Source organism: Ranitomeya variabilis, chromosome 2, assembly GCF_051348905.1.
Source record: "Ranitomeya variabilis isolate aRanVar5 chromosome 2, aRanVar5.hap1, whole genome shotgun sequence".
Lineage (NCBI taxonomy): Eukaryota > Metazoa > Chordata > Amphibia > Anura > Dendrobatidae > Ranitomeya > Ranitomeya variabilis.
Genome location: NC_135233.1, coordinates 135,702,384 through 135,719,864, shown reverse-complemented (window position 1 = coordinate 135,719,864; position 17,481 = coordinate 135,702,384). Strand labels below are relative to the sequence as shown.

The window sequence follows — 17,481 nt, the reverse complement described above, 5'->3', positions numbered from 1 at the left end:
CGGGCTAGTTCCGCCACCTTGGTTTCGCCGTTTTTCTGCAACTCTGGTTTCCACCCTCGTTTTTCTTCGGGTCATGTGGAACCTTCTGACTGCCCTGGGGTGGATTCTGTGGTGGATAGGTTGCAGCGGATCTGGAATCTTGTGGTGGACAACTTGAAGTTGTCACAGGAGAGGGCTCAGCGCTTTGCCAACCGCCGCCGCGGTGTGGGTCCCCGACTACGTGTTGGGGATTTGGTGTGGCTTTCTTCCCGCTTTGTTCCTATGAAGGTTTCCTCTCCCAAATTTAAACCTCGTTTTATTGGTCCTTACAAGATATTGGAAATTCTTAATCCTGTATCCTTTCGCCTGGATCTACCTGTGTCGTTTGCTATCCACAACGTGTTTCATAGGTCCTTGTTGCGGCGGTACGTTGTGCCTGTGGTTCCTTCTGCTGAGCCTCCTGCTCCGGTGTTGGTTGAGGGCGAGTTGGAGTACGTGGTGGAGAAGATCTTGGATTCTCGTCTCTCCAGGCGGAGGCTTCAGTACCTGGTCAAGTGGAAGGGCTATGGTCAGGAAGATAATTCCTGGGTGGTCGCCTCTGATGTTCATGCGGCCGATTTAGTTCGTGCCTTTCATGCCGCTCATCCTGATCGCCCTGGTGGTCGTGGTGAGGGTTCGGTGACCCCTCACTAAGGGGGGGGTACTGTTGTGATTTTGCTTTTTGCTCCCTCTAGTGGTCATTAGTGATTTGACTCTGGAGCGTCTGTCTTTTCCTATATCCTCACCTGGGCCGTTAGTTCAGGGGCGTTGCTATATAAGCTCCCTGGACCTTCAGTTCAATGCCTGGCATCGTTGAAAACAGAGCTAATCTGTTGTGCTCTTGTCCTCTGATCCTGGTTCCTGTTTTTCAAGCTAAGTCTGCTTCTTTGCTTTTTGCTTTTGTTTTGTTTGGTATTTTTGTCCAGCTTGTTCCTATCTGTATCCTGACCTTTGCTGGAAGCTCTAGGGGGCTGGTGTTCTCCCCCCGGACCGTTAGACGGTTCGGGGGTTCTTGAATCTCCAGCGTGGATTTTTATAGGGTTTTTGTTGACCAGATAAGTTATCTTGCTATATTCTGCTATTAGTAAGCTGGCCTCTCTTTGCTGAACCTGGTTCATTTCTGTGTTTGTCATTTCCTCTTACCTCACCGTTATTATTTGTGGGGGGCTTATATCTTGCTTTGGGGTCCCTTTCTCTGGAGGCAAGAGAGGTCTTTGTTTTCTTCTCCTAGGGGTAGTTAGATTCTCCGGCTGGCGCGAGTCATCTAGCGATCACCGTAGGCATGATCCCCGGCTACTTCTAGTGTTGGCGTTAGGAGTAGCTATTTGGTCAACCCAGTTACCACAGCCCTATGAGCTGGATTTTTGTATCTTGCAGACTTACACGTTCCTCTGAGACCCTGTCCACTGGGGTCATAACAGGACCCTCAATTAAAAAAGGTCTGGAACAGGGGTTAGCGGTTAGTACTCTTAAAGTACAGATAGCAGCCCTGGGTGCACTCCATAACCAGAATATTGCAGCCAACCCATGGATAATAAGATTCATTAAAGCGGTAACAAGAGCAAAACCTGTAGTTACCCAAAAAATGGCCCCATGGGACTTAAATCTAGTACTCTCGGCATTATCTGGTCCTCCGTTTGAACCAATAGACATGATTCCCATTAAAATACTATCTCTTAAGACCATTCTTCTAGTAGCCTTAACATCAGCGCGCAGGATAAGCGACATTCAAGCCCTGTCCTCTAACCCCCTCTTTACAAAAATCATGAATGATAGAGTCACTCTAAGACCTGACCCGGCCTATTTGCCAAAAGTGGCGACAAAATTCCATAGGTCACAGGCAATATCCCTGCCGTCCTTCTGCCCGAACCCTAGAAATGAGAAAGAGCAGAACTTCCATAATCTAGACGTCAGAAGATGCCTAGTCCAATACCTAGATTCCACCAGGGAGTATAGGAAGGAAGGCTCTCTGTTTGTCTGTTTTCAGGGTCCCAGAAAAGGATTCCGGGCATCTAAAGGTACCTTGGCAAGGTGGATAAAAGAGGCAATAGCGTTGGCATATTCATCCACGGGGAATGCGATCCCGGACGGTATAAGAGCGCATTCCACAAGAGCAGTAGCTACCTCATGGGCTGAGAGGTCAGAGGTATCAATAGAACAGATCTGTAAGGCGGCCACCTGGTCATCACCGTCAACCTTTTTTAGGCACTATAGATTAAATGTAGCCTCTGTGTCTGACCTGACCTTCGGTCGAAGGGTTCTTGAGGCGGTGGTCCCTCCCTAAGCTTAGTCTCTGCAATTCTCTCCGTAGTGCTGTCATGGGGGACCGAGAAAGTCATAGTTACTCACCGATAACGGTGTTTCTCGGAGCCCATGACAGCACTCGCTTATTCCCTCCCATCACGAGTGCGGTGAGCACCTTTAATTACATATGATTTATATAGTTATATATTATAATTTAGGCACGGGGTTCCTTATTGTAAGAAATGTTATAATACGGTATTTTCTCTGTTGTAAACTAACCTGGAGGTCCTCCGATGCTCTGTAACCAACTGATGCGAGGGAGAGGTACCGCCCTTTTATCTGTAGGTTTCCTGTCCCTGAAGGGCGGATCCCCTCTCTCCGTAGTGCTGTCATGGGCTCCGAGAAACACCGTTATCGGTGAGTAACTATGACTTTTCAGCACATTCGCAATATTTTTTGTTGCATTTTTTGGGTAAAATTAAATTTGTGCTTTGCCTACAGCACATGTTTAATAAATTTGGTTTTATTAATCAAAAATGGTACAAAATTGAGCTCACTCGACTCCTCCCTGTGTGAGATTGTGTGCGACAAGCGTAACAGAGTATTAGATCAGCGATTAGGACAGGTAAAGTTGATGTGCCATTTTAGGAAAAGGTAAAAATATTTTTTAAAAATCATAAACTAAACTACAAAAAAAAATATTAACACAATAAATCCAATTATGTATTTAACAACAAAAATAATCAAATAAAGTGCACATATTTGATATTGACAACTTCTAGTTAATGTCTTTAGTGAACACTGTAAAAAAAAAAAAAAAAAAAAAAAGTGGCAAAAAACTATGCTTTTTGATCATACTACTGAACAAAAAGTGGAATAAAATGTGATCAAAAAGTCAAATGTAAATATAAATGGTAATGTTGGAAACATCATCTTGTCCTGCAAAAAAAACAAGCTGTGATACAGCTCCATCAGCGGAAAAATAAAAAAGTTATAGCTCTCAGAGTAGAGGTAAGCAAAACAATTATTTTTGTTTCAAAATATTTTTTATTGTGTAAAAGCGCCAAAACATTAAAAAAATATACCGTATTTTCCGGCGTATAAGACGACTGGGCGTATAAGACGACCCCCCAACTTTACCAGTTAAAAAATAAAATCTTCTTAAAAGTTGGGGGTCTTCTTATACACCGTATGCCGTCTTATAGGGCCGGTGAATATGTGCCTTTTGGGGGGGGGGGAGTGATCCTGATGAGGACGAGGGGGCGTCTCACAGGAAAGTGAGTATCACCCATTACCTTATCATAGCGCTGCAGCGTGGGGTCTCTGTGCTGGGAGCGGCGGCTGCTGTGCTGTGCTGTGGCGGCTCCTCTTCTGCAGTGTGGGGCCTCTGGTGCTGTGGGGCAGTGGCGGCGGCGTATCTTCATGCAGTCGGGGCTCCTCCGGCATCTCAAAGACTGGAAGCCCCGCCGGCAACTCCATCGGTACAATGCGGTCAGGTGGCCTCCGGGAAAATGGCCGCTGCTCAGATTCAGATCTCGTCCCGAGATCTCGGGAGACGAGATCTGAATCTGAGCAGCGGCCATTTTCCTGGAGGCAGCTCAATAGGTGCGATGCGGTGGCCCGGCCGCTGGGGGCTGCGCATGCTCAGATTCAGATCTCGTCCCGAAATCTCGGGACACGAGATCTGAATCTAAGCAGCGGCCATTTTCCCGGAGGCCAGCGCGCATTACACCGATGGAGTTGCCGGCGGGGCTTCCAGGCTGAGATGCCGGAGGAGCCCCGACTGCATGAAGATACGCCGCCGCCGCCACCGCCCCACAGCACCAGAGACCCCACACTGCAGAAGAGGAGCCGCCACAGCACAGCACAGCAGCCGCCGCTCCCAGCACAGAGACCCCACGCTGCAGCGCTACGATAAGGTAATGGGGGATACTCACTTTCCTGTGAGACGCCCCCTCGTCGTCATCAGGATCACTCCCCCCCCCACCCACCATATACACCCGGCGTACAAGGCGATTCCCGGCGTACAAGACGACCCCCGACTTTTAAGAAGATTTTCAGGGGTTAAAAAGTCGTCTTGTACGCCGGAAAATACGGTAAATGTAATTGTACTGACCCGAAGAATAAAGCTGCCTTATCACTTTTACCATACGGTGAGCAGCATAAAAAAGGAAAAATTGCTGATTTTTGTTCATTCTGCTTCCCAAAAATCAGAATAGATAGATAGTGATCAAAAAATGTTATAAGGGTACGTTCACACAGGACTTTTTTGCTGCTTTTTTTTATGCTAATTTAGGTGCGTTTTTTTGGTGCGTTTTTGGTGCGTTTTTTGGGTACATTCACACAGGACTTTTTTGCTGCAGATTTTTGCTGCTTTTTTTATGCCAATTTTCAGCTGCTAGGACACCTCACAATGGCTCTTCACACCTTACTACCAGGAACTCCCTCACAATAGATCACAATCAGGACACCTCACAATGGCTCTTCACACCTCACAATGGCTCACAATGGCTCTTCACACCTCACTACCAGGAACTCCCTCACAATAGATCACAATCAGGACACCTCACAATGGCTCTTCACACCTCACAATGGCTCACAATGGCTCTTCACACCTCACTAACCACACCCCTAAGCTCTTGGCTGTGAGATCCCTTCCTGCTGGCCATGATTTTCTGCACAAAAAACGCAGCAAATAATGCTACATGCGTTTTTTCAGCGTGTTTGCAGCGTTTTTTTCATCACCCATTCAAGTCAATGGGTGAAAAAACGCTGCAAAAACGCAGCAAAAACGCTGAAAGAAGTGACATGCCCTATGTCCAAAAAAAGCAGCAAAGCAGAAAAAACTGATCAAACAAAAAACCAACGTGTGAGCATGAGATTTCTGAAATCTCATAGGCTTTACTGGTACTGTAAAAAGCAGCTGAAAATTAGCATAAAAAAAAGCAGCAAAAAAAAGCAGCAAAAAAGTCCTGTGTGAACGTACCCTAAGACTGAAAATGGCACCAATAAAAACGTCAACTCGTCCCGCAAAAAAACAAGTTCACACATGACTCTGTTGGCACAAACATATAAAAATTATATCTGTCAAAATATGGCAATGCAACAACTTTTTTTTTTTTAAAAAGGCTGTATGATAGAAGGCAAACATAAAAAAGCTATAAATCATATGTCATGCAAGTGAAATGCGAATGTACGATTTTTTTTCTCACCCAACATCCGTATGACATCCGTATGCAACGCGTTTTTAGCATAATCTTTTACATACTATAATACTGTAGGTACCTTAAAGCTAGTTTAAAAACATAATAAAGTAATCTTATATAAAGATATAGATAGATGATATAAATATATTAGATATATGATATAGATAATAAATACCGCATATACTCGAGTATAAGCCGGAAAACAAACCAAAAACAGGCAGAGATGCTTACCTGTCTAAATGGGCCTCAATACAGTTGCACTGACAGGGTGCAGCGGACCCAAGTAAAATGGCAACTGCACAGGTGCAATACCAAATGAGACAGCCAGCCTTCAATCAGGGATTATCACTAGGAAATCAAACAAAAAAGAAAAAAAAAGCCAGCTCACCGATAGATGCAAGAGGCACGGAACTTCGTCCTGACACGACGTAGTAGAATCCCAACAACAAAGAAAAATTGTTCCAGCTGAGCTGTGACAAAGACCGCAAGGTCGAAACGCGTAGCTCTCTTCACATGTGCTATGGCATTGTCCCAGGAGTGTGTCCTTTTCTATTTTAATATGTTGGATTAAAGTATCAATTTTTATGAAGAAGCTGGAACAATTTTTCTTTGTTGTTGGGATTATCGCTAGGCACTGCTCCTAATAGCCAGTTTCCTACTCCACTCTGATGAGGGGCAAATACCCCGAAAAAGCTGTCTGTGGATGGATACCATGTTTTGGCATAGGTGGTTTTCCTTTATTGGATGCTGCCCTTCGCGTGGTTGTTCCTTCCCGGTGAAAGACCTGGCTATTTATTGCTTGCGTTGAGAAACACGTGATGGTGTCTCCGCAGCTATTCTACATGCATTCAATCAGGGATTGGCTGTGTGGCACACCAATGCACAAAAATATATACTCTGTATGTGGCGTGTTCACACAAGGAATGCAGAGCATCTGGTTCTCAGCCTATTAATGACGCCCTATGGCGGGCTGCCCAGTGCTAACGATAATGCACCCTGTGTGAACAGAGGCCACAGTGTACAGAACCATTTGGGCTCAACTGCGCCCCGAAAAAAATACAACGTGCAAAAAAAACATATCAATATATGTAAGGTATTGGTTGATATTCTGGCCATAATATGTAAGCTGGCAACCCTCGTCAAGGGTCCTTACGTTTGCCAGTCCTACTCTAACATGAAAACCACAAAAAGAGGAAAAATCCTCCAATATTCAAGAAGACAAACCAAAAACAGGCAGAGATGCTTACCTGTCTAAATGGGCCTCAATACAATTGCACTGACAGGGTATAAGCCGACCCGAGTATAAGCCAAGGCACCTAATTTTACCACAAAAAACTGGGAAAACTTACTGACTCGAGTATAAGCCGAGTATGCATTGTCCCCTCTTCCCTGTCCTGGTATGCATTGCTCCCTATTCTTGTCCTGGTCTGCATTGCTCCTCATCCCCATCCTTGTATTTATGGCTCCTCATTCCTATCCTGGTCTTCACGGATCTTCATCTTTATTCTGGTCTGTATGGCTCCTCATCCCTTTCTTTGTGTGCATGGCTCCTTAACCCTATTCTTGTATGCATGGCCCCCATCAAAAAACATAAAAAAAACAAAACATCCTGTTTACCTTCCCTGCGCTCCCTTGCAGTGTCTTGTTCCGGTGCCAGCATCTGATTTATGCTTTTAAGCAGCGCATGGCAGGGACGTCATACGTTCCTTACAATCAGAGCACAGCTGCCGGAATACTCACTGCTCTCCACGCCGGGACTATGTGCGTGGAGGACAGTAAGTATTCATTGCTATTTAGTAGCATGCACAGTGTCAGCCGCAGCTGCTGTATTCCGGCAGCACCCAGGCAATCACACTAAAGGGTGTTTAGCCTTATTTAACCTAATAAATAAATGATTTAAAAAAATAACTTGGGGCCCCCCCCTGGAAGTCAGTTTCGGTGTTATCAGTATCTGTGTGTGTCTTTCGTGTGTTTGTGTGCGTTATCCATGTGACACGTACTGGAATACAATGCAGAATAGAAATAACAGATGTTAAGGTGTTAGGTGTGCAAAGTTAGAGATAGATAGATATCCGTGAGATTTTTAATAATTTTAATAATTACTTAGCGTGTGTAGTTTACTGTACTTGTATTAAGTGGATATCAGAGAACCTTTTACAGTTCGGTTCAGCTGTGATCAGCGAACTTCCCGATGTTTGCCGAACAGTTCACTGACATTTCTGAACCTCATTGAATTCAATGGGAGTCAAACCCAAACATACAGGCAACACCTTCAGGAGATCCCAAAAGCTGCCAAAACAGATCAAATTAGGGGCAGACACCAGGAAAAGTGGCTGTGGCCTGATACTAATAGACTGGCCCCGTCCCAGACTAAAAATATCAGTTCTCAGCTGCCCCAGAAATGGTGCATCCATAAGATGCTCCAAATCTGGGACTTAGCCTAGCTTTTTCCACTTGCCCTGGTGCAGTGACAAGTGGGGTGATAGATGGGAGGGTTGTCAGGTGACATCAAGCCTAGAGATTAGTAATGGAGAGGCTTCTATAAGACGGCCCCATTAATAACCCCCTAGTCAAACTGTGAAAAAGTAGCACCCAGAATAAAGTCATTTATGTGAAATAATGACACAGATTCCTTTATTAAATAACCAAAAACACATATAGTCGTTTCAACGCCAAATCCACTGAAGCCAATGTCCCCTGTAAATGGATTAAAATAATACTTATTCTCTGATTGTTCCACTCATGGTTTAGTCTTACAAATACTGAGGTAAAAAACAAAAATACTCAGTGTGTGCACATGGCCTAAAATGGGTTACTTGTATTTTTTCTAAAACTCATTGTGGGAATATAGCTTTAGGCCACATTCATACTATCAGTATTTGGTGATTTTAATTACCTCAGTATTTGTAAGCCAAAACCAGGAGTGGAACAGAGGAAACGTATAAGAGAAACACACCACCACTTCTGCATTTTTTACCCACTCTTAGTTTTGGCTGATAAATACTGATGTAAAAAAGAGATGTGGAAAATCCTCAGGTAAAAAATAAACTACAATGCATATAATCCACATATGACTGTCCAAGTAAAATGTCAGGAATGATCAAAAACAAAGCAGTTTTATTTAAAACATGACACACCAAGAAGAGACAAAAACCACAGCGTCAAAAAATGCGATCAAGACTAGAGGTGGGCGAACCCGAACAGTAAAGTTTGGCATCCATACCGAACACCTACTGTTTGGGCATTGACACCGAACATGGACTTCATCAGGAAGATCGTGTGGTTTGGCTGCCCGAAAACTGGGTGTTTGTCACTCTGTGATATGCATGACAGCGCAGCAAATATCGCTTCTGATCGGCAGTGAAATCCCCGCCGGTCAGAGAGCCGTGGTTCCCATGCTGTCAAAAGACAGTGTGAGCACTCAGCTGTGATTGGAGGTATAAATTTCACCTCCGGTCACTGGTGTCAGTGGATGGGACTACTGCTCCCATCGTCCTACACTTGCTGCCGCTAATAACAGCGAGAGCAAGAGCGACTAATCGGTGTATTCATTAGCCGACTCCTGCGCTGTAAATAAATAATAAAAAAAAAACGTCATGGGTTCCCTTGTATTTTTGATAACCAGCCAGGCAAAACTCACAGCTGGGGGCTGCAACCCTCAGCTGTCAGTTTCAGCAAGCTTCAATAGAGGGGTCCCCATGCCGTTTTTTTAAATTATTGAAATAAATAATTAAAATAAACGGCATGGGTTCCCCCCATTTTTTGCTACCAGCCTTGCTAAAGCAGACAGCTGGAGGCTGGTATTCTCAGGCTGGTAAGTGGCCATGGTTATTGGCTCCCCAGCCTAAAAATAGCAGCCCGCAGCTGCCCAGAAAAGGCACGTCTATTAGATGCGCCAGTTCTGGTGCTTTGTCCGGCTCTTCCCTCTTGCCTTGTAGCGGTGGAAAGTGGGGTTCATATTTGTGGGGTTGATGTCTCCTTCATTGTCTATTAGACACTTATCCATTACTAATCCTATAGTGGGGTTCATATTTGTGGGGTTGATGTCACCTTTATTGTCTATTAGACACTTATCCATTACTAATCCTATAGTGGGGTTCACATTTGTGGGGTTGATGTCACCTTTATTGTCTATTAGACACTTATCCATTACTAATCCTATAGTGGTGTTCACATTTGTGGGGTTGATGTCACCTTTATTGTCTATTAGACACTTATCCATTACTAATCCTATAGTGGTGTTCACATTTGTGGGGTTGATGTCACCTTTATTGTCTATAAGACACCTACCATTACTAATCCTATAGTGGGGTTCACATTTGTGGGGTTGATGTCACCTTTATTGTCTATAAGACACCTATCCATTACTAATCCTATAGTGGGGTTCACATTTGTGGGGTTGATGTCACCTTTATTGTCTATTAGACACTTATCCATTACTAATCCTATAGTGGTGTTCACATTTGTGGGGTTGATGTCACCTTTATTGTCTATAAGACACCTACCATTACTAATCCTATAGTGGGGTTCACATTTGTGGGGTTGATGTCACCTTTATTGTCTATTAGACACTTATCCATTACTAATCCTATAGTGGGGTTCACATTTGTGGGGTTGATGTCACCTTTATTGTCTATAAGACACCTATCCATTACTAATCCTATAGTTGTATGGTAAGTAAAGACACAGCCAAAATAAAGTATTTTATTAGAAATAAAACAAAACACACTTTTACTTTTTTATTTTGAAAATAATCACAGTTATACTGACCAAACACCTATTCCACCGAAGCCCTCGTTCTCCTGTAATAAAGAAAAAATAAAAACCAACAATATCCCTCACCTATCCGTTCTTCTGTCCCACACCGTAATCCATGACTGGGGGAAAAATAGTTTTCAACCTGGACGGTGCCAAGATGCGACCGTCCAGGCTGAGAATCTCTGGTGAATGAGCTGCTGCGAGTGCAGTGTCAGTGACCGGCGGTGACGTTATCGAGGTTTTATCTGGTCACTGAGGCTGCGTTCCCAGCTGGGCTGAACTGCGGTGACCTCGGTGAGATCCATGCTAGCACCGTGAGAGTTTGAAGGAAATCTGTGACATCAAATATTCACCAAATACTCTTTGTGGGAACAAAGCATAAAAACTGGAGACATCAGTAATGTTGACAAAACTATCTTTGGTGGAGGATCTCTTTAAGGGCTCGATCACATGGCCGTTGATTCCCTCATGTGTGAGAATCGGGCCGATTATGATAATGCAACTCGAATCAAACTCTGTCAGAGTTTGATCTGAGTGTCACCTTACTATGATGCGATGACAAAATCACAGCACAGGTGTGAAGATGGAGAAGTTAATGTCTCCATCTCCTCCATTGTGTCCGCCGTAATCGAGCTTCAGTTGGATGACATCCGAGTGCAGTTCAATGTTTCACGAGCCCCCCATAGACTTTCTGAGTTGGCATTAGAAAAAAAAATCTCTGCATTGTCCCATAGTTTAACATTTAGTCGAGTGCTATCCGATAAAACAAAAGCGATCCCTAAAGGGGTTATGCCATTTTTTAATAGAATATAGACATGTAGGGATATCCCCCACTTGGGAAGGCCTTTTATTACCTCAAAGAACTGCTGGAACTGGAGAACTCGGAACAACATATATATTACATGTCTAAAATTCATTTGACTGAGGGCCATGTAATACTGTGCAGCCACCCACAGATTCACCCAACAATAACAGCTGATCGCCAGAAGTTTCAGCTGCTTGGCCCACTCTGATCAGCTGGATGCCAGCGGGTCTGCATTTAGAAAGCAGAGTCTTGATGTGGACAGCCACTTTGAGGTCATAATTGGCCAGTTCCTTCATGGGTTAAATGGGAGACGTTAAAAGTTTATTTCTGTGCAGATCCAAGAGCTGCGATCCACACTTATTATGCAAATGTACAATATGTGGCGGTTTTCCGGTAGGACCAAGGAGGTTTGGGCACTTAATAGAGCATTGTGGTCCTTTCATTAGGAGCATGGTGGTGCCAGCCTTACTGACGCGTATGACAGGTCTAGTTTCGATGTCAGAAAGTGACTAGATTTCCTTTTTAATTAAGGAAACTGCACTTGTAACTTATCCCCCTCTGAAAACATTAGACATTTGCATAAGTCTATAAGCCAGTTAGAAGACTTTCCATCCTTCCACACATAGTGATGCCTTTCTAAAGCAATCACGGATTCGTTTCGACTTTGACATGAATGTGCTCGAGATGAAGTCAGACTGACAAGGAAAATAAATCAGGAAAGGTCTAATAAGCTATTAGCGGTAGTCGCTGATTTCTGCCCCCGAACAGGTATAATGAACTACAGCTATATAATCCCGAAATCCAGAAGGGGAACTTTTGCCAAGAGGTAGTGGATAAAAAAAAAAAAATTGGACCCAGGCAGCTGCGTCACAAACAAGATTTGATCACTCCCGTCTATGGTGCCAGGAGATTTGAGACAGATGTTCTCAGACACGCCGCATGCCTAAAACATTTCCAGGGGACGGGCTCTAGTGAGAGAGAGGGGAAGAGAGTGACTTAATAACGGCAGAAACAGCTGGAGTATGCGAGGAGACACAGGAGCCTATTCTCCCCTAGGTGTTCCGCCATCCTTACTGCATTACATCTGCCTGTCAGAGCTGGCCGTGTAAGCTGTCATGCAGCGTGTTCAACGTTTCATTTTTTTTACACTTTCACTCTCCCGGTGAATAAAGTGCAGCATTGTGATTACTAATCCCACTCCGGTGACTTGACTTTAAATGTGGTCTTGGAGTATTTCCCGGAGTCCTGCCTGCTAATCTTCCCACTCCTGATTCAGGACACCACTGGATACTGAGCAGAGAGCACTGACGAGCTGCTTCACTTCTCCCTCATATTGGTCTTTTTAATACTTTTTTTTTTGTCCAGACTTGGGGAGGAAACCAATGGATACCAAGCTGATTTGTCTATTTTTCCTTTTTTCTGTGCCTCCTCTGGCAGTGGGGAACCAGACAGGGCGCATCAAGGTGGTCTTCACACCCAGCATTTGCAAAGTGACCTGCACCAAGGGGCGCTGTCATAACAACTGCGAGAAGGGGAACACGACCACGCTTATTAGTGAGAACGGTCATGCTGCGGACACGCTGACCTCCAGTAACTTCCGAGTAGGTAAGTGCAGATGTGATAGTTGTGTATTATTTCCGCCATGCTTTTATAGAACACGGGGGGAGTGGCGCTCACTGAAATAGTCCGACTATAGATTATACTGATTATTTGGGTGGACTGTTAATTACTAACCCACTGCAAGTGCACAAAGTGTTGACACCTGTGCATGATTATATTTTCTCACAGTGGTGTGACAACTGTTGGGGCGGGAAATGCTTGCTTTTTGGCTTTATTCACACATCAGTATTTTTTAGCAATATGCCAAAACCAGGAGTATCTCCAAAACACAGAACAGGTGTCAATTAGTGATGAGCGAATATACTCGTTACTCGAGATTTCCTGAACACACTCGGGGGTACTCCGAGTATTTTTTAGTACTCGGAGATTTAGTTTTCCTCACCTCAGCTGAATGATTTACATCTGTTTGACAGCTTGATTATATGTGGGGATTCCCTAGCAACCAGGCAACCCCCACATGTACTTGTGCTGGCTAACAGATGTAAAAAATCATTCAGCTGAGGCGATGAAAACTAAATCTCCGAGCACAAAAAAATACTCGGAGGTCACGCGAGCATGCTCGGGAAATCTCAATTAACGAGTATATTCACTCAACCCTAGTGTCAATCTTTCAATTATACTTTTTCTCTGTAAGTTCCACTGCTGGTTTTGTCTTTGACATACATAATTCAAAATGCTGACCAAATACTGGTGTGTGAATGGGCCCTTACAGGGTTATTTGGGTCGGATATGAGCTGAGTATCTTTAATTCTTCAGTGACGGAACCTGTTACAATATTAAGGTATATCATTCAGATTGTGTACTGCATATGTGTATTTGTTGTGCACAACCTTATTAAAGGGAATCCTATCACCAGGTTTTTTTGTACCTTCTCTGAAAGCAGCATGATGTAGGGGCCGAGACCATGATTCCAGTGATGTATCTCTTACTGGGCTGCTCAGAGTAGTTTTTATAAAAATAACTGTTTTATGAGCAGGAGATTATCACTAGAGGACTAGTAAATGTGCTTTCAGGTAGTCCTCCATATTCATGAGCTCTGTATAACCCCGCCTCCACCACTAATTTACAGTGTGCACAGAAAGCTGCCAATCAGTGGTGTGGGCGGAGTTACACAGCTCAGAAATTAAGAGGACTGGTAAATCTACAACGGAGAAAACATTTTATTAGAATGACAGCAACCAGCTGAGTAAGTGACACATCGCTGGAATCAGGTTATCTGCCCCTACATTATGGTGCTCTCAGATGGGGGAACAAACACCTGATGACAGATTCCCTTTAACACATATATCTCCTGCACCTATCCAGAAAATAGGATGCTTATTGTATTCTTCAGACAATACTGGATGCAGTTTGGTTCTTAGTTGCTCAGATTGTTTCCAATCCCTTGAATAAACCCATTTTTATATTGCTGGCTCTTTCTCTAAGTCTACATTTTCTTCATTCATTTTCATAACATAAAATAAGCTTACTGTGCCACTTATCCCAAGTAGCAAACACTTGAAAGATTCCAATATTTCATCCCTTACTGTACTTTTCAGGTAATTTCTCAGTAGGCTTTCTAAACACTTTTCTGGCACCTACGGGCCCTGTCTGCTTTCCATGTGCTAGGAAAATAGACGTTTCTAAGCGTCAGTAAATCAGCGCACTGGAACTGTAGGTTCGCTTGTAATGGGCACAGAATGATATACATGCCTCAACAGTGAAAACGCAACGCCAAGAAAGAAGAGACGTGGAATTCTGGAACTCACAGGATCGATAGACATGTTCAATTGTACACATGGCCCCCACACTCCATACTGAATAAATCAAAATGTTTTGAACATTTTTCATCATTTCCATGTCTATCCATGCTGAGATTTCCATAACCTCACAACCTCACAACTTTTCCTTTTTGGAGTCACAATTTCAATGTTGAGGAGCGTGTATGTGATATTATAGATATGATCATTTTTCGAGCTGTTGCTGACAATAGTTTTTAAGGATCAAGAATAAAAAGTCTAAGTTTGTCTGCAATCAAAAAGTGAACCTATGATACATGAAAGCGCACTGTGTCAGCACTAGGTAAAAGCTGTAATTTGCTTCAGAGATGGTCATGGTGGTAGAACAAAAGTGCAATACTGTTCTGGGGCAGAGACAGACAGTGGGGTGCCCCGTGCTCTCTAATATGTCATCATAGAGACCCTTATGTATCTCTAAGAATTGTCAAGCAATTGTGAGCCATGAAATTGATTAGCACGGTCCCGTTAAGTAACTATATAAAAAAAGTGGCAGTAGGCCCCTTTGTAGTTGCCCAGGTCACACACATGGTATGGCAACCTTTTGACAGTGAGAATGACCAATGAGTGGAACAGGCTGCCAGAGGTGGCGAGTTCTCCTTCAATGGAAGTCTTCAAACAGAGGCTGGACAGACATCTGTCTGAGATGGTTTAGTGAATCCTGCATTGAGCAGGGGGTTGCACACGATGACCCTGGAGGTCCCTTCCAGCTCCGACACATCTATTGGTTGATATCTCTGCTGAACCATGCTCAGCCTATACCACACACATATTTTCCTAGCAGTCAGCCCACATGGTTGTCTAAATGTATCCGAGATCAACAGGTGGACAGCTGTGAGTTTAGTTGTGTCAGGGTTTCTTTCGTTTGCTTTTATTGGGTTCACATTGCTTGTCTGATTCACTTCTTGTCCACCGTGCTGATGCCGTGATTCAGCACATATTTCTGTCCATAGTTAGCTCAGATGTCAGTAGCAGATGCAATGCCGCAATGGACCGAAACAACCGCAGTCTTGTCATAATCACGTTACCTTAAAGGGTTATTCTCAAGTTTGGAATTAATGCCCTATCTAAGGGATAAGGAATTCTTCCTGATCAATGGGACCAAAGCCGATCTTGAGAACTGGGGCTCTGAAAAGCCCCATGTGAACGGGGAGGTGGTTGATTAAGTGCACTGCTGCTCCAATTATTCTTCTAGGAGTGTCAAAGACAGCCGAGCGCAGTACTTGGCTATCTCTGAAAGTCCCATTAAACATGAATTGAGTGACCGTGCACCTGATTTACCTCTGATTGGCGGAAATGCATCTTTCTCACATTACAGTAATCTGTAATTCACTCCCAGCATACAGTGTAAATATTCAGAAAACTCCTGATAAATCCGTTTAGAGTAAAGGTACCGTCACACTAAACGATATCGCTAGCGATCCGTGACGTTGCAGCGTCCTCGCTAGCGATATCGTTTAGTTTGACACGCAGCAGCGATCAGGATCCTGCTGTGATGTCGCTGGTCGCTGAATAAAGTCCAGAACTTTATTTGGTCGTCCGATCGCCGTGTATCGTTGTGTTTGACAGCAAAAGCAACGATACCAGCGATGTTTTACACTGGTAACCAGGGTAAACATCGGGTTACCAAGCGCAGGGCCGCGCTTAGTAACCCGATGTTTACCCTGGTTACCAGCGTAAAAGTAAAAAAAACAAACAGTACATACTCACCCAGCGTCATACCTCCCCCAGCGTCTGCTTCCTGACACTGACTGAGCGCCGGCCCTAAAGTGAAAGTGAAAGCCGCTGTGCTGTTAGGGCCGGAGCTCAGTCAGTGTCAGGAAGCAGAAGCTGGGGGACGCTGGGTGAGTATGTACTGTTTGTTTTTTTTACTTTTACGCTGGTAACCAGGGTAAACATCGGGTTACTAAGCGCGGCCCTGCGCTTAGCAACCCGAAGTTTACCCTGGTTACCCGGGGACCTTGGCATCGTTGGTCGCTGGAGAGCGGTCTGTGTGACAGCTCTCCAGCGATCAAACAGCGACGCTGCAGCGATCGGCATCGTTGTCGCTATCGCTGCAGCGTCGCTTAATGTGACGGTACCTTAACACTGTGAATAGCAGTGGGAGAGGAGGCAGATGCAGCTGCAGTTTCTCTTTCTCTGAGACTTCGTGCTCTGAGTGAGAAGTCGGGAGAGCAGATGTAGACGACATTTGATTGGCTTAAAATTCTGAGTACTTTCCTCATATCACATATGGGCCAATCTTTTGATCATGGGGAGAGAAAAGAAGATTTTTAAGATTGTAGACAAAGCTATGGGGAAAAACACCTGAAATGACATAGTCACACAGTTTATATTGAATATACAGTGGTTTGAAAAAATGTTTGCCCCCTTCCTGATTTCCTATTCTTTTGCATGTTTGTCCCACTTCAATGTTTCCGATCACCAAACAAATTTAAATATTAGACAAAAATAACACAAGTAAATACAAACTGCAGTTTTTAAATGAAGGTCTTTATTATTAAGGGAAAAGAAATCCAAAACTACAAAAAAAATTGAAAAAGTGATTACCCCTAAACCTAATAACTGGTTGGATCTTCCCTTAGCAGCAACATTGCAATCAAGCATTTGTGATAGTTGGCAGTGAGTCTTTTACAAGGCTCTGGAAGAATTTTGGCCCACTCATCTTTGCAGAATTGTAGTTTAGTCCTATTGGGCAGCTTCCGAGCATGAACCACCATTTTAAGGCTACGCCACAGCATCTCGCTCGGATTAAGGTCAGGACTTTGACTAGGCCACTCCAAAGTCTTAATTTTAGTTTTCGTAAGCCATTTAGAGATGGACTTGCTGGTGTGTTTTCGATCATTTTGCTGGTGTGTTTTCGATCATTGTCCTGTTGCATAACCGAAGTGCGCTTCAGCTTGAGGTCAGGAACAGATGGTTGGACATTCTCCTTTATAGCATATTATATTGTATATTATAGTATACACATAGTACAGAAATAATAGGAAAGAAGCTCCAGAAACCTTATCTTATCAGCAGATGTGACGGGTCCTCTTTAACCAAATACTGTATG

General features: G+C 43.8%; 1 protein-coding gene across 2 annotated transcripts in view; it reads left to right on the top strand.

Annotated features, from left to right (window-relative positions):
* The window catches only part of LTBP1 (latent transforming growth factor beta binding protein 1), a 534,628-nt gene that overhangs the window by 265,327 nt on the left and 251,820 nt on the right, over window positions 1–17,481 (top strand). Inside the window, exon 5 of one of the 2 annotated variants that reach the window (XM_077283013.1) lies at window positions 12,469–12,636. The exons of the other annotated variant lie outside the window; for it this stretch is intronic. Within the exon in view, the coding sequence (XP_077139128.1) occupies window positions 12,469–12,636 (168 nt within the window). The remainder of the gene's footprint in view (window positions 1–12,468; window positions 12,637–17,481) is intronic. 2 annotated transcript variants of the gene reach the window in all.